We start from the raw sequence: 22,934 nt of genomic DNA, 5'->3' as shown, positions 1-22,934 counted from the left end.
ACATCCAAAATATAAAGGAACAGTATTGTATCACCCAGTTTTAATACCTTTCTTTGTCCCCTGCAGAGGAAGGAGTATCGTTATTATCATATATGGGAAGGGCATCTTCACATAGTTCAGATTGTGTCTAGATCATACTATAACAATACTAGTGTAGTCAATCCAACATTTTCTTAACCCAAACAATAAAAAACCACCATGTCTCCACTCTTCAATGAGCTTTACCATTTTTCTCATGTTAACACAGAAACCAGTGTACTTTCTCCCTCAAGGTCCTCTCTGACCTATATCTGTCCATTTGCACAACTTGACAACTTTCACCACAAACATGTTATACCCCCAAATCAGTCATCACTGTTAGTTGTTCTTTCACAAAATATGGTTGCTGTAAATTTTGATTAGTTGGTTGTTTATAGTATAGTTTGATTCTCTTGAATGTGCCATAAAGTAAGGAAATTTGTTCTCTCAGTTCTTGAGGTTGTTTGAAACTCAACAGTGTGGACATGCACCACTTTTCTCCTGAAATAGTCTTTAGCATAAACAACTTAGCCTTGTGGTTTTGTTATTGTTTCATTGCTTCCTTCTAATGCTTTATACCCCAGAATTAATTTAATTTTACTCCCCTCTCTTAACTCAGTCCTGATTTTCCAAGAACTGAAATTTTTCTTTTGATGCCTCAGAAACTTTATGGATTTCTGCAAACCCATATTTCTTACAACTGTTTCAAGAACTAGGGGAGTAAACACTGACAATGAAGAAGTCTTTTATCTTCATATAGATGAACAGATTAACTGTTTTCAAATAGCCTAGAACAAGTCCAAAATTTGTAAACAAGAAACATTTTAATGTACTCTTCCATTGGAGGAAAAGTGTGTCCAAAAATTTTGCAGAAATTGTTGATTCTTCTAGAATCTTATCAGAAATGATGACCAAGTAAGACACAGAAGTAATGGAACTAGCAAGCAAGAAAGGTTCAAAACAATGTTACATTAAAAAGCCTTCATCTGAATAACTATTTGATTGTGACATATTCAGCAACTTCCCAGGTGGCTCAGTGGTAAAGAATCTGCTGCCAACACAGGAGACATGGGCTTGATCCCTGGGTCAGGAAGATTCCCTGGAGAAGGAGCTGGCAACCCACTCCAATATTCTTGTCTGGGAAATCCTATGGACAGAGGACCCAGGCGGGCATGGGGTCATAAACTATCAGATTCGACTTAGCAACTAAACAAAAAGCAAAATTCAGCACTACTTATTCATAACCTAATGGGCCAGAATGGATTAATCCCTCGACACAAATTTGAAGAAGCTGCCCTCATGGGGCTTGCAGACTTTTCAGTTTTAATCTTCACAAAGATTCTTTGAAACATGAGGGTTGGAATTATTATGCCAATAATAGCTAAGAATAAAGAATCAATATCTTGCCCATGGTCCAACTAAAAGTTAGAGGTTATTTAAAATCAGTTTCTACCCAAGCCCATTAAATGTTCTGGTAAATATTTGAAGCATATTACTTTGAAGAAAGGTCAAAGTTGTACCTGCTCAGGGCAACTTACTGGGCTGTCTTCATTTCTGGTCCTAGAGGAATAAGTAATGATAAAACTGTCTTAAGCTAATAGAGATAGGTGTTGAAACTCACTTCTGATATATATATAGTTGTCATTATGTGGACATATGAATGAATAAAATAAATGAATTAAATTGTAAGTCAATACAGTTGCATTTCATTTAACTAATCCTATACATCAGAAACTAATCCCATAAATATTTTATTAGTCAGAGTTCTTCAGAGAAGAAGAACCAACAGTGTGTCATGCTCAGTATATGAAAGAGAGAGAGACTGAGATTGACTTATTATGAGTCACATGGTTATGGAGACAGAAGTCCTGTGATTTGGCAGGTGAAGATCCAGGAAAAGGTGGGAATGTAATTAATCTGAGTCCAAAGGCTTGAGAATGAGGGAAGATGATGTTATAAATCCCAATTTAAGGGCAGGACAAGATGAGATGTCTTATCTTAAGTAGTGAGGCAGGACAAAAAAAAAGGGCACATTCCTCCTTTCTCTACCTTTTGTTCTGTTCAGGCTCTCAACAGATTAGATGATGTCCATCCACACTGAAGAGGGGAATTTGTTTTGCTGAGTCCATCAGTTCAAGTGCTAATCTCATAAGGAAACTCTTACACAACACACCCAGAAATAATGTTTAATCTGGGCATCCTATTGACAATCAAGTTGACACATAAAATTAACCATTACACTTAGACTTACATATTTGATAAAAGGTACGTGTATCCAAATATTCATTGCAGCATGCAGCTTTTAATACTTAAAAGCTTGCCAACTTCTATATATTAGCAATTCACTCTTTGATTATTCACTTAAAATACAATTGCAAAAGCCATCACACTATTTGGGTTTCAGCAGTATTACTTTTTGAAAGATAATACATGTGAGTTGTAGAAAAAATCAAGTCCATGAATTTATGAATGGTAAGTAAATGTGATACAGGCATAAGTGGAATATTTGATAATAAAAAGAAATGAAGTACTCATACAATGGTACAACATGGATGACCTTGAAATTATATTAAATGAAAAAAGCTAGGCACAAAGGACCACAAATTGTATTGATCTCATTTTTATAAAAAGTCCAGACTAGGCAGATCTAGAGAGACAGAAAGTAGATGTGTCGTTGCTTAGGGTTTGGGGGCGAGGGGGGGGAGCTTCCCTGGCGGCTCAGACAGTAAAGCATCTGCCGACAATGCGGGAGACATGGGTTCAATCCCTGGGTTGGGAAGATCCTCTGGAGAACAAAATGGCAACCCACTCCAGTATTCTTGCCTGGAAAATCCCATGGACGGAGGAGCCTGGTAGGCTACAGCCCATGGGGCCACAAAGAGTCGGACAGGACTGAGCGGCTTCACCTTCAGGGGCAGAGGAGTGGAGGAAGCGGAGAAAGGTAGCGGTGAAAGGTAAAGAGGGTGGGGTTCCTTTTGAGGGTAATAAAATATTTTAAAATTGACTGTAGTAATGGTTGTACAACACTGCAGATGTATTAAAAGCAACTTTATTGTTCACTTTAAGTGAATGAATTATATTGAAATAACGCTGTTTAAAAAGTATATAAGGACATATAATGAAAAGCATCTCTCTAATCCCAGTGATTTCTTTAGAGTCGATCACCTATTTTATCCTAGTGTTCTGGATAATGTTTCAGTGCATAGATAGGTGTTTATTGATCAATTATCTATGTATCTATCTCTCTAAGTTTCCAGTTCCTTTTCTCTGCTTCTTGTTTGTTTGTTTGTTTGTTTTTGTCTTTTTTTAGGGAGAGGTGGTGTTGGCATCAACAGGGAAGGTACTTAAAACTGTTCTGTAATAGTATTCATAAACTTTTTTTAATGCCAAACAGTATTTCATCATACAAATGAGTCAATCATACATCCTAAGTTATAAGGAATTATGACCATTTGTCTTAAGAATAAAAACAATCCATTGAAATAGACTTAAGATGACTCAGGATTGTAAAAGTTTTCATAAATGTTCAAGAGCTTAAAAAGATGGTTATAATGAAGAAACACACTGCAAAACTCAACAGAGACATAGAAGATGTAATAAAGAACCAAACAGAAATAAGAGAAATGATAAGTGTAACATGTGAAATGGAAAAATCACTGGAGAGGCTTAACAGCAGATCGAAATAAATAAAGGTCAAAGCTTGAAGAGAAATTCAAAGAAAATATCCAGTTCAAAGAGAAGAATAAAAGAATGAAAATACTAACAAAGCCTCAGTGATCTGTGGGACAAGATTTAGAGTTCTGGCATATAGATTCCTAGAAATAAGGGAAAGAATGGAGCAGAGAAATTTCAAAGAAAACTGGCTAAAATTGGGATAGGAGGAATCAACTGACATATCCACAAAACTAAGAGAACCCCAAGCAGGAAAGACACAAAGAAAACCACATATTTTAGACTAATTGTAAGAAAGTCAAAGATATAAATATATCTTTTAAAACAATGATAGCCTACTCAATATCCGATAAAAATGGAAATCAAAGGGATGCTGTCTTTAAACCTTGCAAAAATACAATAAAACACTGCCAATCCACAATCCTGTATTTAGTAAGATGAATCTTGAAATGAAAGCAAAATAAATTTACTCTCAGATTAATAAAAGATGAGAGAACTTACTGCCACCAGATCTGCACTTTAAGATATTCAAAAGGAAATTTTTTAGCCCAAGGAGAGGTGCACTATGTAAAATTCAAGTGTCCAAGAAAGAATGATGCGCACCTGGAACTGTATACATGTGGTAAGTGTAAGATCTTCTTTCCCTTCTCTTAATACCTATGAAATAAAACTGACTCTATGCCAAAACTATAACAATGTACATGAAATTTATATCATATGTTCACATAAAATATGTGACAACAGTGACCTGAAGGATTGAGGAACTGAAGCATGTTGCACAAATTAATTAATCTTGTATTAAGTGATATATTAACTCTAAGTGGACTGTGACAAAATAGAAGCAATCAGTTAAAAATAACAACACACAACATGAAAAAGTACAGCTAAAAACACTGACAGGTGAAAATAAATACTTAAAGAAATATGTGTTCATCGCCTGACTTATTGAAGTCAGAACATCATCAGATCCTGACTTTGTTAAAGACTTAAGTTTAGACCATCATAGCTTTGGTGCCTGTTTGTTTCATGCTTTCATGGTAAAGAATCTGCCCACAATGCGGGAGACCTGGGTTCAATCTGTCGGTCGGGAAAATCCCTTGGAGAAGGGAATGGCGACCCACTTGAGTATTCTTGCCAGGAGAACCCCAAGGACAGAGGAGTCTGGTAGGCTACAGCCCATTAAGTCACAAAGAGTTCGACACGACTGAGAGACTTTCACACTATTTCTACATTTGAAAAATGTTCTGTGCAATTTCTCTGGAAAAAATACAGTATTTTTAAAAATTTATTCTCAAATAGCATGCATATCAAGGATTATGGAAAATTCCAGAACCTCCCTCCCATATACTTTCCCGTATCCAAACTTCTCCCATAGTGGGGGCACTGCCAAGTTCTCTTCGGAGTGTAATCTATCTTTGTCCAGTTCTAATTTCTTATACGATCAGGGACCTCTAGATTCTCCCAGGTCCCTTCAGTGTGTGACCAAACAGGACCATTTCCGGTCTTCTCAGAACAGACCTCCTGCACCCAGATTCCTCAGCCGCCTCTAGTCTGTAGAAAAACTTTAGTTCCAAGTCCTTCACCAAGTTCCAAATAATAAATGTAATCAGAGAGGCGAGAGAATACAGAAAGGAAAACAGTCAAACAAGACAAACTATATAATAACGACAGCCACTAAACAAAGTCAAAGGCCTTAGGTTCCCTGACCTCAAAGGCTATAGATAATATTCTGAGCCATATCCTTTGAGCTCTTTTGCAGAGATTGAAAACCCCAGCATGTGGAAGAAGTCAGCTGTAAGCTGCAGGTAGACTGGCCCAGACTGGCTGGAACCAGAAGGCTGAAGATGTTGACTCCCTATTACCTCACCACCAACCAATCAGAACAATGTCCGGGAGCAGATTATCCACCCCACACCCTGCCTCCTTCACTCTGGCTTTAATAACTTTTGCCTAAAGACCATCAGGGAGTTCAGACCTTTTAAGCACCAGCTGCGTAAACTGCTTGCTTGGCATTCTGCAATAAACCACTTTCCTTCACCACAACTCTGGGTCGGCAGGCGGACTTCACCACAACTCTGGGTCGGCAGGCGGACTTCACCACAACTCTGGGTCGGCAGGCGGACTTCACCACAACTCTGGGTCGGCAGGCGGACTTCACCACAACTCTGGGTCGGCAGGCGGACTTCACCACAACTCTGGGTCGGCAGGCGGACTTCACCACAACTCTGGGTCGGCAGGCGGACTTCACCACAACTCTGGGTCGGCAGGCGGACTTCACCACAACTCTGGGTCGGCAGGCGGACTTCACCACAACTCTGGGTCGGCAGGCGGACTTCACCACAACTCTGGGTCGGCAGGCGGACTTCACCACAACTCTGGGTCGGCAGGCGGACTTCACCACAACTCTGGGTCGGCAGGCGGACTTCACCACAACTCTGGGTCGGCAGGCGGACTTCACCACAACTCTGGGTCGGCAGGCGGACTTCACCACAACTCTGGGTCGGCAGGCGGACTTCACCACAACTCTGGGTCGGCAGGCGGACTTCACCACAACTCTGGGTTGGCAGGCGGACTTCACCACAACTCTGGGTCGGCAGGTGGACTTTCCTACAGTGACCCAACAGCAAGAAAAGAATTGTGTTCCTGCCCCGTGGACCACAGACCTGGACCTCAGTAGTTTAAAATCACTACTTGTGCCTAACAACGGTAATTAACAAATGCCATTTTTTCTCTCAGAAAACACAGGCAACTCTGCTCCCCTACCCCTCTTCCCTGACACCACTTCCTCGCTCCCTCCGACATCAAACTGGCTTCCTCCGACCCTGCGGAAAGGAAAACAACAAATGCCTGAGCCCTGAACCTCCTTTCAGCCAGCACTGCATCGCCAAGACCAAACGTGCAAGCCAACGGTCTGCGGTTGGCGGTGGGGGGGTAACGACAGGTGCAAATTAACAGCGCTTCTTTTCCTTCCTGGACTCCGTAACCTCTGTCAGAAGTCCTGCCTCACAGGCTCTAGAAAGTGTCTCGGATTACAGGCAACCGTCGACTTGCTCTTATTCTTTTCTTTACCTCACGTGAGAGCGGTGACGGTGACAACGTGTTTTTCCTTGTTTTCCTGGCCCCTGCGTTCTTCGCTTGTAAATTGGATCCAAGTGGCGGCCGCGCCCCCGGAGTCCGCCGACCGCGGAGGCGGCGGAGCGCCCAGCATGGGGCGGGGCGGCTGCCCCGGGAGGGTCCCTGCCCGCGGGTCTGGGCCCGCAGGCCGGCGCCCCTCCCCCCGCCTCTATTTGAACTTGAACTTGAACCTCCTCCTCTTCCGTCTCGCTCGACCCGCCCCGCCCTTTTCTCGTTCCTCGGCGGAGGAAGTCAGACCCCAGGCCCGGCGTCCCGGGTGCCGAGGGGACAGCTGACCTGGCGGTGAGTGGGGCTGGGCCCCTGGTAACAGAGGTTCGAGGCCCGCAACGCCCCGCGCCGCATCCTCAGGTAGTTCCTGAAGTTTCGGGGCACCGGGAGGGAGCCGGCTCCGTAGACGGCGGCCGAGGCCCCGGGAAGGAGGCTCTGTTGGCTAGAGTTTTCCACCTGGGCCCGCCTCTAGGGCCGCTCGCCACCCGCCGCGTTTCTGTCCCGCCGGCCGAGTCCCGCCCGACGGGGCTCCTCTGGGATCTCGGGCTGGCGCTCTCCGCACAGCGCTGGGGACCCGGGTCAGGTCGACTCGTAGGTAAAGGGGCTTGCAGTCATTTCTTAACCTGCTTTGCTGGCAGAGGGGCGGGGATTACAGGGAGAGCCCATCCCTCACTTAAGCACTCAGGTAAACTGGGAAGAGGTAGTTATTTCGGGTGCTCCTCAGTTAAGTCGCAAGGGACTCTTTGCTACCTCATGGGCCAACAGGCTCCTCTGTCCATGGGATTTTTCCAAGCTAGAATACTGGACTGGGTTGCCATTCCCTTCTCCAGGGGTCTTCCCCCACGCAGCGATGGAACCCCGTTTCCTGCATTGGCAGGCGGTTCTTTACCACTGAACAACCAGGGAAGCCCATTTCAGGGTGCACTAGAATGTAAAATAAAACTGGTATTTCTAGACTTAGGTTTTTCTCTAAATTTTATATTCTCCCTTTTGTTTACCTTTACTGAGAACCTGCAGTGAGTTAGATTTTATATCACATACATAAAATTGGAGCCACCTAAATAGGTCTATGGAGAAGGAAATGGTAACCCACTCCAGCGTTCTTGCCTGGAGAATCCCAGGGATGGAGACGCCTGGCGGGCTACAGTCCATGGGGTCGCAAAGAGTCGGACACGACTGAGCAACTACCAAATAGGTCTAGGTGAAGTAAATACATATGTACTAAGTTCATTTCTCACCTCCGTAAAGGATTATAAATCAGTGTTTTAAACTGCATGTCTCTCTGATAGGAATATACAGGTAATCTGTTCTGACATCGTGTTTAAGATGAAAACACTACTATCTCCTCCATCAAATTTGAAAAGAATGTGAATCTTACAGCCAGGACAATTAGGTAGAACAAGTTAATATTCTGATTGGAAAAAAGAAGATACAAAGAACTACCTTTACACATAATATGGTTGTATTCCTTGAATGTCCAAATGTAACAACTGGAAAGCTCTTTGAAAAAGTAAAATTTAGTAAACTGAGTAATCCTAATCTACAGAAAAACTGCATTTCATGTATATTAATGCTTAGGAAAAAAAAAAAAAAACTTTTCGGGTTGTGAACAAGCAACACAAAATATACAGGACCTATTTTTAAAAGATATAAAACTATAAGAGAAAATGCATATATACAGATGTATCTATGAATGTACATTTTTTCCTCCTAAAGAAATGTATAAATTAAATACAATTTTAGAATTTTTTTGGTTTTTCTAATTCCATTGTTCATGTGGAAAGACAAAACACCTGAGAATAGTTAGGAGATTTTCAAAAAGGAAACTGTAAATATCATTTCAAAGGTACAGTGATTAAAAGACAATAGCATACACCTAGGACCAGATTGGTTAACAAAACTGATGATCTAAGACTTCTATTTTGTTTCAACTTGCTGGTTTGTTTCTACTGATTATCTTTTCTTAGTACAGCAATACCTTGAGTTCATTTCATTTTGAAATTGATTTTATGGTTTAACATTTGAATACTGTTTCTATTCATTTACAAATATGAACATTACTATCTTCCTGTATTTGACACAGAAAGAGTCATAGGAAATTTATATTGGTCACATCTAAAGAAAGATACTTAAAACCCATGAGGAAAACAAGGTAAAGAAAAGTAAGAATAGGAAAGAGCTGATAGTAATGAAAGGCTTACCTTTATAGAGGAGGTCTGAAAAGTGGGCCCTGAGTGTTCTAGCCACAGATATGAGGAGAGAAACACATTTATGGGACTCTTATTGTCTGAGATAAGTCAACCAGTTCTTTCAGAAATGCTGAACTATTCCTGATATTGAGGGCTTCCCCGATGGTAAATATCTGGTAAATAACTCGCCTGCCAATTCAGGAGACACAGAGGGTTGGGAAGACCCCTTGGAGAAGGAAATGGGAACTCACTCCAGTATTCTTGCCTGGAGAATCCCATGGACAGAGGAGCCTGGCGGGCTACATTCCATGGGGTGGCAGAGAGTCGGATACGATGATGAGCACATGTGCACACACACATTCCTGATACTGAGGCCAGGAGACTCTGTCTCCAGTCACAGTAAAAGGAAAGGGTATAACATGAAATGTGACATCAATACCTTCTTTTCAGTAATTATAGTGACATCAGTTTTAGGAAAAATAAAATAGAGTCACTAGCAAGGTGAACTAAATCACCTCTAAATGAATTATGTTTGCACACTGCCTTTTAAAGCATCAAGTATTTATGTTGCTTTGTTTTGAACTTTGACACAGCCACTTTCCAAAAAAGATATGGGGGAAAAAACCAGATTCATGTCATGTATGCCAGATTCTTCATACTGCATTAGAGGACAAAGAATTCTGACTGTCTTGGAAGGAATTTGGATATACAAATAAGAGCAATATCAGGTCATGCGAACCACCAGCCTGAGAACTCAGCGTGTAAATCACAAGTACGGCATAATTGTTCAGCTTTACTTTTTTCATTTATGTTCAGCCTAAGAGTTACTGTGTGTATAGGTTAATGTCTAATATATATTTTACATGTTTTATAGTAAATGTGGTATATATTGTAGTGATTACATACAATGATGATTTAGCATACTAAAAATTTAATATCTTCAGTCATCAAATTATTTTATTTCTCCCTTGTAGTCCACCTCTCTCTGAGGCCTATTACCACAAGCCTTGATCAACCTGTCGATGAGATGGAAAATAAAACAGAACTCCTGGATCTAATGCCTGGTGTTCCTCCTGCCTACAACTGCCATTTAAATTCATCAGATCCAAATTCTGATGCCCCTCCAGAATACAATTCCCATTTTGTACCCGTTAAGTTAAATATTCGCTTTGACAGAAAATGATGCTAAGAATTAAGGTTGCTCTTTTAATTAACTGATTAGTTTCTTGATTCAACAAATAAATATTGCATGCCTGCTGGATTCCAAGTAGTTTACTGGCTGTCAAGTGGGACAGATTCCTGCTCTCAAAGAATTTACAGCCTCCTGGGGTCGGAAGTTGTGAAAGCATTGATGGCATTCTCCACATTATTAGGGAAACGACTGACTCTTTCCAATGGACTGTAGCACCCTCAGACTCTTCTATCCATGGGATTTCCCAGACAATAACACTAGAGCGGATCACCATTACCTTTTCTCCAGGAGATCTTCCAAACCTGGGGATCAAACCCAGGTTTCCCACACTGCAGGCAGATTCTTTACCATCTGAGCCATCAGGGAAGCACAGAAGACAGAGTAACTGATTCTGCCAGGGATGAGGGAAATCCTAACTAATGAAGTAAAGTTTTGTTGCCATGATAAGGATTTTCTCAACCCCCCAAAAAAGTGGGAAGGGACCAAGCCTGGGAGAAAGAAAACCATATCCAGAAGCACAAGGTCATGAAGGCCTGGTGGTTTCTTGGGGACATGATAAAGGCCTATTTGGGACAAATAGCAGAAGTGTAGAGAAATGATGGTGAAAGATCTTGAGTGCAGATAAGGAGTTTGCATCTTATCCAAGAGACCATGGGGGGTCTGCAATGGCTGTTTAACAGGCCATTGGGACTATAAAGTAGATACTTGAGTTTGTTTTTTCATCACCTTCCCAACTTCTGGCACAGGGTCCATTGCATAATGAGTGCTCAGTGACTATCCTGTGAACAGCTAGTTGATACTGAATAAGACAGCTCTAAGGATCAGTGTGAAGGAATTACTGGAACGAAAAGAAAGTAAGAAAAACGGGAGAAGTCAACAATAGTCCCCACTGGATGAGACTTGGTAAGTATCAAGAAGAGAGGCGAAAACTTACAGTTTCAAAAATAACCATCTGTGAGATGATGCAGAGATACTATGTCTTTATAGAAATAAGCTTCTGTAGCTCAGGTAGCCTTTGCTCCTGCATTATTTTCTGAAAATGGCAGGGCTGTTTTCCCCTCTGCCTCATGTTTATGCATGTTGTCTGGATCTGGTCCAGTGTAACCCCCAATTCTTGGGTCAACCCCTTCTAAACCCAGGATATTAACAATCCCCAACATAATACAGTCAGTACCATTTGTCATTACTTAGTGCCTTTCAACATGATTTACCTTGATTTCTTTTTTTAATGGAGATAAATTTATACACATAAAATTCACCACTTAAAAAGCATGCAAGCCAGTGGTTTCTAGTATGTTCACAAGGTTGTACAACCATCACTAGTTTAAATTTAAATCCAGAACATTTTCATTTTATTCATCACCTTCTGTTAACAATCACTCCACATTTTGTCCTTTTCCTGGAAACCACTGATTTACTTATATCTGTATAGTCTTGCCTAATCTGGATATTTTCTATAGATGGAATCATAAACACAGGTGGCCTTTTATGCCTGCTTTTTTCAGCATACAGTTGTCAGGGTTTATCCATGTTGCAGCATGTGTCTGAACACTATCCTTTTTTATGCTGAATCATATTCTGTTGCATAAACATCTTAATCATCCGTTGATCACTTCAGGAACATTTGGACTCTTTCCACTTTGGGGCTACTATAATGTTGCTATGAACATTTACTTTTAATGGCATGTTATGTGTTAAATTTCAGGGAAAAAATTCTAATCATCTGTTAAAATGTAGTTTAATATATGCTAAGTGTATCAAAACAGTATGATTTCTTTTAATAAACTAAAAATGATAGATTTCTGGCTACCTATTGAATCAGGATCTCCAACAAAAATCTTAAAAAACATCCTATCTTGTTGATTTTTATCAACAGCTAAATTTTTTAAATTTATTTTTAATTGGAGGACAATCGCTTTACACTGTTGTTTTGGTCTCTGCCATTCATCAACATGAATCAGCCATAGGTATGCATATGCCCCCTCCCTCTTGAGCCTCCCTCCCACCCCTGACCCCACTCCACCTCTCTGGTTGTCACAGAGCACCGGGTTGAGCTCCCTGTGTTATCCAGCAGCTGTCCACTAGCTGTTTATTTTACATATGGTCATGTATGTGTTTCAGTGCTACTCTCTCAATTTACCCCACCCTCTTCTTCCCCTGCTGTGCCCACAAGTCCGTTTGCTACATCTGTGTCTCTATTCTGGCCCTGCAAATAGGTTCATCAGTACTATTTTTAATATGCGTTAATATATAATACTTGTTTTTCTCTCTCTGACTTCGCTTTGTATAACAAGCCATAGGTTCATTCACCTCACTAGAACTGGCTCATTCATTCCTTTTTATGTCTAAGTAATATTCCATTGTGTGTATGTATGTATGTATGTGTGTGTGTGTGTATATATATATATATATATACCACAACTTCTTTATCCATTCATCTATCAGTGGACATCTAGGTTGCTTCCATGTCCTGTCTGTTATAAATAGTGCTGCAATGAACTTTGGTGTACAGGTGTCTTTTTGAATTATGTCAACAGCTAAATTTGAGAATTACTGTTCTAATATCATTTCCCAACCTATACATCCATGAGTAGACTGTGAAATTAAGTTAGTAATTTTCAGTCAATAAATTCTTGACCAAAAAAGGTGAGAATATTCAAAATAAATAAAAACCCACAAATGTCATCAAGGCTTCAGTCAGTTTTAAAGGTCAGGTCTCAGCTAGAATCTCCTGTTAATATGGAGTTAGTTGCATTTTAGCTAAAATAGATCTGTAATAGAATCTGAGCTGGTTTCTTCTATTTTGTTTTCAACTACAGTAGTTTTTTAAAACCGTCTCTTTTGGCTGGGATTAAGAAGAGAGCACCTTTTGTGTTGTGGATCTGTCTGTCTATTACATTTTGTTCTGGCCTTTCCTCAAAGGTCAGAGAAAGAGAGCTGTGGTTCTCCCTCTCACAGGGCTTCAGGTAAGGCTCTCCAAAGTTAGGAATAACTTCGAGTTTATTAGATACCCCTTAGTAGTGGACCAAAGCCCAATTACTTACATAAATAAACCAATTAATCAGTTTAAATCTGAGAAAGTAAAATGAAAGAAATTTGGAGATTAAAGTATTTAGATCTTATTTTTTTCAAGAACTATAGATACTTCCCAGCAGAATGGATATTCTCATGTCTAAATGCTGGTAATTCTTCATATTTTAAGCAGTCATTGTGAAATGTTTGTGGAAAGTTACCCATGCTTCTTCATTAAATGTTAAGGGATCCTGCTTCCTTACAGGGAGCCTTCCTTTTGCACAGGTGGAGGTGAAATGTTCCTTGTTACTGCTGGCAGGAGTTCAAGCTCCCAGTTAGGCCTGCACTGATACCATCCTGGCTGGAGAAGGCAGAGATAAAAGGAGATGATATCCCTGCTGCTTTTAAGAGACATTTAGTAAAAGAAAAACAAAATCTAAAGTCACCCATTAGTTATACCCTCTTATTAATTCATGATTTTGAGAGCTTGTCTTCTTAAACATCATATCTCTTTAAGGAAATCTGGTTTCCTTGACTGTGATCTTTTTTATATTGACAGAGTTAAAATTTAACTGATTCTTGGTTGGAGGAAAGCTGTGTGAGAACCAGATGATGAGGGTATAAACAGGTAACTGAGTCACAGACAATGCAGCAGTCTAAGTCATCACTTTGAAACTAGCACATGACTTCAGATCTCAGTGTTACCACTTACGTGAACTTGAACAATAATGGTAGAGAATATAAAAGTAGAAATTTGCATCATGGTAATCTTATGCCAGACCCTGTACTAACTAGCTTTATGTGATAGGCATAGAGAGGGTAACAAATTACTTAATCTCCTCAACCTTGGTTTTTGCACTTGTGAACTGGGCATAACTATCTCACAGGTATAAGAAGATTAAGTGAGTTAATAATACAGTAAATCCCACTACATTTTTGGTACATGCCCCTTCCCTTAGAAAATGGAACTTCTTGTCATTGTTAAGACCTGTCTTGTGACTTATGTAATCTCCATATAAAAATTCATGCTAAGTCTCAATATATTAGTTTTCACTATATATAGTTGTCTCATTTGTTTTTGAATGCAGGGCTCCTTGGACCAGCAGTCCCTTCACCAGCGCACACCCCAGGAGACTTGCCCATGGGATACTACAGCCCACTGCAACTCAGGACCCTCCCTTCACAACTGCCAACTGGTGGTACCCATCCTATACAGTACCAGCATGGCTGGCACCCTTCACCAAGTAAGTCTGCTCTAGCAACTTGGATGCCAGAGCCAGCTCCTATGCTGAACTGTCCTCCTGGTCTGGAATGCTTAGGTCAGGTACTTCACACAAATCCAAATTGTTTTCTTATGAAATATGATCTGGGAGATCCAACAAGAAGAAATGAACAGTTGAAGAGGGTGGGTAAAGGTGATGACAGGTGTCTAGTTTGTGAGACTTTAAAAGTGGTGGTACTAATTTAAGAAATGTAGAGGATAGGGATTCTTTTAGTGGGAAGAGTGTGGTTTTCATAAACAGAGCAGGTTGAACTGTAAGATACTCAAGGTGTCCTCTTATAGAGAATTAGAAAAACAGGAGTAGGAATAGAAAAATGCTATGGTAGATGCAAGCTGGTGTGTCACTTACTAGGAACTAAGAGTGAACACAAAGAAAGATGATGTGAAAGAAACAGACACTTAATGGCCAAATCATCAAGTGGCTTGACCCCTTGCTTTCCCTCACCACTCATAATTCATTAGCTGCTCCAGCCCCCACAAAAACCTAATACCTTACTGAAAAATAAGGTGACTACCAAGCATATATGGGCTTCCCTGGTAACTCAGTTGTAAAGATCCACCTGCCAATGCAGGAGATGGAGGTTCAGTCATTGGATAGGGTAGATTCCCTGGAGAAAGAAATGGCAACCCACTCCAGTATTCTTGTCTGGAGAATCCCAGGGATGAAGGAGCCTGTTGAGCTACCGTCCATGGGGTCACAAAGAGTGGGACGTGACTAAGAGACTAAACAGCAACAACCAAGCACGCGTAGCTTCAAGCTAAGTCATAAGACTCCCCCGCCCACAAAACGGTGACCTCCTCAGTCCCTTCTACGTAAAAGCTGTAGAACCATCCTGAAACCCTGACCACAAATTTGGGGATAGGCAGTTTTGGTGAACAGAATGGTGTACACTCAAAAATTGTACCCTAAGATAAAGCTGTTAGTGGAAAACCTTCTGTAATCTTGGCCCATTTGGTTTTGGATGCCAGGGGTTCTGAAGTTCATTGTGAGCAAAAGACTATAATTCAATACTTGTCTCCCATTATAGTCAAAAAAATATTCCTTGAGGTTGCCAAGTTCCTACTGGCAATTCAATATATTGTTAATCTTGTGCACTGCAAACTATTGCTATGATGCTATAGAAACAATGTGTGAAATTCAATACAGTTGTACTAGGAAACTGAAATTAAATGCAAAAATTTTATTAAACTTTCTCTTTGTAACACAAATATAAATACACATAAAAGTCATTAAATTGGTAGAGTAAACCCCTTTATAGAATGTTTATAGGTAATACATTTGGAAAATCATTTTTCTACTCACACACTAATAGAGGAATTTGTTCTTGCAAGCCTAGGGTCTCCTAAACCATTTCCCTTTCTTTTAAAATTGTACAACTTTAAAATTACATAAGTTAAAAAAAGTTGTTCAACTTTTTCTGTTACCTTGACAGATACTATCAATTGACTTTTCCATTTCAGAAATGGTTTCAGTTGAAAAACAAAACCAGGAATAAATTAAAAAATAAAACAGGCTTTGGAGCCAGACAATATGGTTTTTAATTCTGACTTTATCCACAACAAGTTCTGTAACCTTTAACACACTTCTTAACCTGTTGGTGTTTTCATTCCTTCATTTATAAAACAATACTATCTATCCCTGCCCTACTGCACATTATGAGAATTATTGACATGTAATATAATTCAAACAAAGCTAGTGGAGGTGATGGAATTCCAGTTGAGCTATTTCAAATCCTAAAAGATGATGTTGTCAAAGTGCTGCACTCAATATGCCAGCAAATATGGAAAAGTCAGCAATGGCCACAGGACTGGAAAAGGTCAATCTTCATTCCAATCCCAAAGAAGGACAATGACAAAGAATGCTCAAACTACCACACAATTGCACTCATCTCACACACTAGTAAAGTAATGCTCAAAATTCTCCAAACCAGGCTTCAGCAATATGTGAACCGTGAACTTCCAGATGTTCAAGCTGGTATTAGAAAAGGCAGAGGAACCAGAGATCAAATTGCCAACATCCATTGGATCATCAAAAAAGCAAGAGAGTTCCAGAAAAACATCTATTTCTGCTTTATTGACTATGCCAAAGCCTCTGACTGTGTGGATCACAATAAACTGTGGAAAATTCTGAAAGAGATGGGAATACCAGACCACCTGACCTGCCTTTTGAGAAACCTGTATGCAGGTCAGGAAGCAACAGTTAGAACTGGACATGGAACAACAGACTGGTTCCAAGTAGGAAAAGGAGTATGTCAAGACTGTATATTGTCACCCTGCTTATTTAACTTATATGCAGAGTACATCATGAGAAACGCTGGACTGGATGAAGCACAAGCTTGAATCAAGATTGCCGGGAGAAATAGCAATAACCTCAGATATGCAGATGACACCACCCTTAAGGCAGAAAGTGAAGAAGAACTAAAGAGCCTCTTGATGAAAGTGAAAGAGGAGAGTGAAAAAGTTGGCTTAAAGCTCAACATCCAGAAAACTAAGATCATGGCATCTGGTCCCATCACTTCATGGCAAATAGATGGGGAAACAGTAGAAACAGTGAGAGACTTTATTTTTCTGGGCTCCAAAATCACTGCAGATGGTGATTGAAGTCATGAAATTAAAAGACGCTTATTCCTTGGAAGGAAAGTTATGAGCAAGCTAGACAGCATATTAAAAAGCAGAGACATTATTTTGCCAACAAAGGTCCATCTGGTCAAGGCTGTGACTTTTCCAGTGGTCATGTATGGATGTGAGAGTTGGACTATAAAGAAAGCTGAGCACCGAAGAATTGATGCTTTTGTACTGTGATGTTGGAGATCACTCTTGAGAGTCCCTTGGACTATAAGGAGATCCAACCAGTCCATCCTAAAGATCAGTCCTGGGTGTTCATTGAAGGGACTGATGTTGAAGCTGAAACTCCAATACTTTGGCCACCTGATGCAAAGAGCTGACTCATTTGAAAAGACCCTGTTGTTGGGAAAGATTGAGGGTAGGAGGAGAAGGGGAAGAGGATGAGATGGTTGGATGGCATCACCGACTCAATGGACATGAGTTTGGGTAAACTCTGGGAGTTGGTGATGGACAGGGAGGCCTGGCGTGCTGCGATTCACGGGGTCGCAAAGAGTTGAACACGACTGAGTGACTGAGCTGAACTGAACTGAACTGAATATAATTCCTGGCACACAGGAAGTACTGAATAAATGAGAACTATATTGATGCTGTTTAGTTAAAATGCCTCCTTGGCTGTGAGTGGAAGGCACACACCCAATCATCGTTCTATATCTTCCCTAGATCTTTGAGATGTTGTATGGAAGATATGTAAATCCTTTTCAGGAGCTGTTAGTGGAACTTTGTCTAGCATAGCAGGATTATTTGGTGTCTGAGACTTAAGTTTGCCAGAGACCCCAATAAATCCTCAAATAACTACTCTGAAATAGCCGCAGTTTGTTATGCGGTAAATTTCTCCCACAATGAAGAGCTTCATTTCTTTAGGACATTTTGCCCAGCAGCAGACATTTTACCAAGTAGTGAATATGTTTTATCTTTTAATCCTAGATTTAAGATGCTAGAATATTTTAAAGGGATGGTAAACCATTTTAATGGCCACTTTTGAAATATCACAAGACATTTTCAGACTCCCCACGCCACCTTCTTGTGTTTTCACAGATGAAATACTACTGAATTAAACATGGATTGTGTTGTCTCTGTCTGCATGTAATCACTGGTATGACTAAACACTCATCATTTCAATTCATTTCAAAATGCATTCATTAACTTATTTAACAAATTAATTAACTTATTCAACAAATGTTTAAGAAATATGGCATTTCAGTCAATGTTCTATGTTCACAGATTAGGAATGATGTAAAATTGTATAAGGTATCATCAGTCTGCCCTAAAGGAGATTTCCTCTGTTAGAAGGAATCAAATATAATAGGTAATGGAACTGTCAAATGTCTATCTTGGGAGTAATTCTGAAATAAAGTGAAGATAAAAAACTTATCTAATGGTATTCCCAACCTCCCTTTCCTTTGCCCGAATCCTAGCCAATGTTGCCTGCCCTCCAAACTTTTCCTAATTAAAGTATGTGCTGAGGGAAGATCTTGGTGTTTAGTAGTGTACGTGAATGGCATTCACTATGTTATTTTCTCAGAAGTACCCGTGAAATGATATAACATTGGACATTCCTGAGTAAAGTCCACTGGCTGATTCACTCTCCGTAAGTCACTGAGAAAACTGGCTTCTCTGGCTGGTCGGTATTAAACCATCATGAACTTCCTGACAACTCCAGTCTGTGGGAGACATGTCAGATGTCAGTGAGTGGAGATCGAGGGGACTGAGCTGGGAGCAGTCCATGTCAACACAGCTTCTTCTCAATGCAGTCACTGTAGCAGGAAGGTGATTTTCTGATATTTTAGATAAATGTTTCGATCTTTTACAGTAGAATTGAAGGAAGCCATTTTTCCTATCTGGTCATCTCTGCTAATAACCATCTGATCAGGTGCAAATAGGCCAATTTCACTTGATAAAATATATTTTTAATTCTATTCGTATTAAGTGAAGTGAAGTTGCTCAGTCATGTCCAAGTCTTTGCAACCCCAGGGACTGTAGCCTACCAGGCGCCTCAGTCCATGGAATTTTCCAGGAAAGAGTACTGGAGTGGGTTGTCATTTCCTTCTCCAGGGGATCTTCCTGACACAGGGATTGAACGCGGGTCTCCCGCATTGCCGGCAGATGCTTTACCGTCTGAGCCACCAGGGAAGCCCTGATGCTGTTATTAAAGATACTTTAAAAATCAATTAATATGCTATAATATATGATCAATTTCTTTTCTAATTCTGACCTTAATTCTTTTATTTCTCTCCTAATTGCTTTTTTCTCTCCCAGCAGTTGGACTACATACATGTTCTTCAGCATTTTGAACCTCTGGAAAGTATGTATAATTCAACAATGTTCAACAGTATTTGAATAAGGTGGAAGTTTGAATCAGCAACATTATAATCAGAATTATCCAGTAGCCACTTTCTTCTTTAGATTAATCCATTTTAGTGGTTCAAAGAGGAAAGATTTCCTTTAGAAGCTAAGAGAATTATCTTTGTATAATTGTATTTATTTATAAGTCATGTAATCATCAAATCTTATATATTACCTGGTTCTTCACTTAGTCCTTGTCTCCACTCCTATCATTAACTTGTATAGATAAGGGGCGGGGGGTGGGAAAGAGCAGAAAAACGAAATGACTTAGCAGATAACAAGCGAATCTTGATTTGCTGAATTCCAGTCCAGGGCCCTTGCTTTGGAAGTAGGAAGAATGAGGACAGTCAACATAGAGACTGTCTTTCATCAGTAAAACATTCCCGACCCTTAAAGCAACAGCTCTACACATCTGTTTGGCTACAACATAAAGTTTCTAACTCTTCTTGGTCCTTTTCCTATTTGCAAGTTGCAATGACACTGATCATCTTCCACAAGCTGACTAATTCATGATGCAACATACAATCTCATCAAAATACTTTTATAAGTCAAATTTTCTGGATATAGGTATTATATAAGACATAATCAGTCTTCTTCAATATGGTTTCAATCTTTACTCTTATGTGAAAAAAAATGTTTAATCATTTTACCCTGAGATTAAAATAAATGTTTTAAATTCTAAAAGATCTAAATAGATATAAGGATTATAAAATATTTTGATGTTTGAATCAGTTGCATTTGTTTCACATGAAATTTTTAAAAAGTTATTTTTCTTTATACCTGTAACAAATGTTGCATGAATAACATCTTGAGAACTATTTTCACTACTTCTAATTTAAGATGGCTCTCTCATTTTGTGTTTTAATGATGGCAGGTTTTGAAACTAATCGGAGAAGGAAATGGCAACCCACTCCAGTATTCTTGCCTGGAGAATTCCATGGACAGAGGAACCTGGTGGGCTACAGTCCATGGGGTCACAAAGAATTGGACAAGACTGAGTGACTAACACACTTTGAAACTGATTATAGATACTATGATGAAAACAACCTGGACCAGGTGGTTTACACTGTAACTGAAGTTGGAGCGGACTTTATGCAGAATGCTACTGAGACACTGAGGCCCTCTGTGCTCAGGGTCACTGACTGTGTGGGCCAAGAAGTCATGACAATGCAGAGACCTTTCAAGTGCACGCGCTTCTGCTGTCCCCCCTCTGGGCAAGAGGTCAGAGAATGAAAGTCTAACCCATTGTTTCTTCCTGATCCAACTCTTCACCACATGGTTGTGCTCTTTCCAAAACCACCGAGATGGGGATTGTCACTGGCTCTGACAAGTCAGTATGTAAGAAGATTTGGGGAAGGGGGAAATTTAATTAATCAATTAAATTAATTCACCTAAGGAAAATCACCAAGGGATTTTCTTATGGGTTCATGCTTTTGGTGATAATTGGTAGGCCAAGAACAAATTAGAATTGTTTAGTCAGTGTGCACAGTTCTATCAATTGTGTGTACTGAATTAGAAATTTACCTGTCAACTAGAACAGTAGTCACACACTTACCTAAAATACCTTTGGGTCCCTAGATAAGGTATTGGTAAACATATACTTACTTTTAGTATTAGAAGAGATTTTAGGTGACTTTACACAATCCATCACAACCCATGTCTTGCTACAGATAAAGAGTGGTTCAAAAGAGTTAAGTGCCTGATGACGGTGTTATGTTTGGCAGGTGGCAGTGCCAAAACTAGAAAGCAGATATTCTGAATTACGGTTTGGTTGTGCATGTGTATTTCAGTCACTTCAGTCAAGTCTGACTCTGCGACCCTGTGGACAGTAGCCCGCCAGGCTCCTCTGTCCATGAGATTTCCCAAGCAAGCATACTGGAATGGGTTGCCATGCCCTCCTCCAGGGGATCTCCCCGACCCAGGGATGGAACCCGCATCTCCTGCATCTCCTGCAATGGTAGGCAGAATTTTTGCCACTAGCACCACCTGGAAAGCCAACTCTTCTCCAAACTGTGCAGCACTCAGAATATGGTTTGCTACAAGGAAAAGGAAAGCAGTTTTAAAAAGAGGCCAACCAGAATTTTGAATTCCAGATATGTCACCCACTTAAATGCTATAGTTTATTTAACTTCTTTGGGACCCAGTGTTCTTGTACTTAAAAATAGGCACAATAATATCCACAGGATTTTTTAAAAGACATGTTTACTAGCATTTGCTAAATGTTAATTTATTTATGTTAATAATTTAGTAAATGCTGATGCTTAATGATTATGTGATTTGATTTTCTATATAATAGAGACAATAATAGTACTCATCACTTGGATCTTTTTGAGGATTAAATAATAATAAGTGATAACTGCTCTGAACAGCACCGGGCACATAGTACAGTGGTGGGAGAATGTTATTAATATTTATTTCCAGGTATCATACTTTATCACTACTGCTTTTGTAATAACAGTCTTATATTTGGAATGAAACTTTATTTATAATCCTTGATTATTTTAGATATACTAGGAATTTTTCTTCATATTCACAGTTTGAGTTTTCTTCCAAGATTAAAGTAAGCCGTGATGTAGTGTGGTTCCAGGGTAAACAATCTACCTGCCAATGCAGGAGACACAGATCTGACCCCTGGGTCGGGAAGGTGCCCTGGAGAAGGAGATGACAACCCGTTCCAGGATTCCTGCCTGGGAGATCCCACGGACAGAGGGGCCTGGTGGGCTTCAGTCCATGGGGTCATCAAGAGTTGGACACAACTGACTACACACACACACATGATGTAGTAAAGCTAATCAAAATTCTAGACTTACTCAATTTATGGAACATTTATCCCATGATAGGTTTTTGGTTTTTCTGACTTCTCCACTCATGTTTGTGTCACGTGTGTGTGTGTGTTTAGTTCTATGACATTTTATCAGCTGTGTGGATTCCTGTATTCACCACAATACAGATGCCGAACAGTTCCATCACCACAAATATCCCCTTTTATAACCACACCCACCATAGAATTAGAAAGGGAGCTGCTTGTTTTATAGAAAGCGATAGGCAAGCCTCCTCTGTGTCCTGAAGGAAAACATAGCCCCATCCTTCAAAGTTTCTTTGTTCAAAGATATCCTCGAAGTGTAAGAGTGAAGTGCCGAAGAACCATGAAGGGCTCTCTCTCCCAACTATAGTTTCCCTAGTCCTTGAATAAGAGAAGAGCATATCTAGTGTGTGTGTGTGTGTGTGTGTGTGTGTGTGTGTGTGTGTGTAAATGCAGCATCTCCACCTCTGTCTCTGCTTCACTGGCAGCTGGAGGAGCAGTGTCCTCCTGGTATCACCACTGGCTTTGTAGCTGAACACTGGAACCTGTGCAGGGTGGTGTCCAGCCTCCAGAATGAGAAGAAGGAAGATATAATGGGAGTGCTTGGGCCGTGTTCTACCTATGGCTGTGGTTCATTCTATTTTTGAGGTAACCTAATGTTAAAATAATGTATTT

The 22,934-nt window shown here is 40.1% G+C and overlaps 1 protein-coding gene and 1 long non-coding RNA gene across 2 annotated transcripts; one reads left to right on the top strand and one right to left on the bottom strand.

The window, feature by feature from the left end:
- Positions 1–5,497: 5,497 nt before the first annotated feature.
- Positions 5,498–8,089, bottom strand: LOC133073848 (uncharacterized). The gene is made up of 4 exons (XM_061167840.1): positions 8,052–8,089; positions 7,198–7,401; positions 6,760–7,101; positions 5,498–6,297 (listed from the first exon to the last, which is right to left on the bottom strand). The coding sequence occupies exons 1-4, from the start codon at positions 8,087–8,089 to the stop codon at positions 5,616–5,618; spliced, it is 1,266 nt and encodes a 421-aa protein (XP_061023823.1). The 3' UTR covers positions 5,498–5,615.
- A 10,577-nt stretch (positions 8,090–18,666) lies between these two features.
- LOC133074134 (uncharacterized) lies at positions 18,667–22,679 on the top strand. The gene is made up of 3 exons (XR_009697081.1): positions 18,667–18,701; positions 19,373–19,415; positions 20,331–22,679. It is a non-coding gene; the product is annotated as an uncharacterized LOC133074134 (long non-coding RNA).
- The last annotated feature ends 255 nt before the right edge of the window (positions 22,680–22,934 follow it).

This window comes from Dama dama, chromosome 19 (genome assembly GCF_033118175.1).
Source record: "Dama dama isolate Ldn47 chromosome 19, ASM3311817v1, whole genome shotgun sequence".
Classification (NCBI taxonomy): domain Eukaryota; kingdom Metazoa; phylum Chordata; class Mammalia; order Artiodactyla; family Cervidae; genus Dama; species Dama dama.
This window is presented reverse-complemented; position numbering and strand designations above follow the sequence as displayed.

What these genes read in the sequence shown, in the direction of transcription:
- LOC133073848 (XM_061167840.1), bottom strand. Translation starts at nt 8,089, where the DNA reads ATGCAGTTTAAAACACTGATTTATAATCCTTTACGGAG. An exon ending in ATTTATAATCCTTTACGGAG is followed by an intron (nt 7,402 to 8,051) that starts GTGAGAAATGAA and finishes TTTACCTACGAG; the next exon opens with TCGACCTGACCCGGGTCCCC. An exon ending in CGTCACCGCTCTCACGTGAG is followed by an intron (nt 6,298 to 6,759) that starts GTAAAGAAAAGA and finishes GGGTCACTGTAG; the next exon opens with GAAAGTCCACCTGCCGACCC.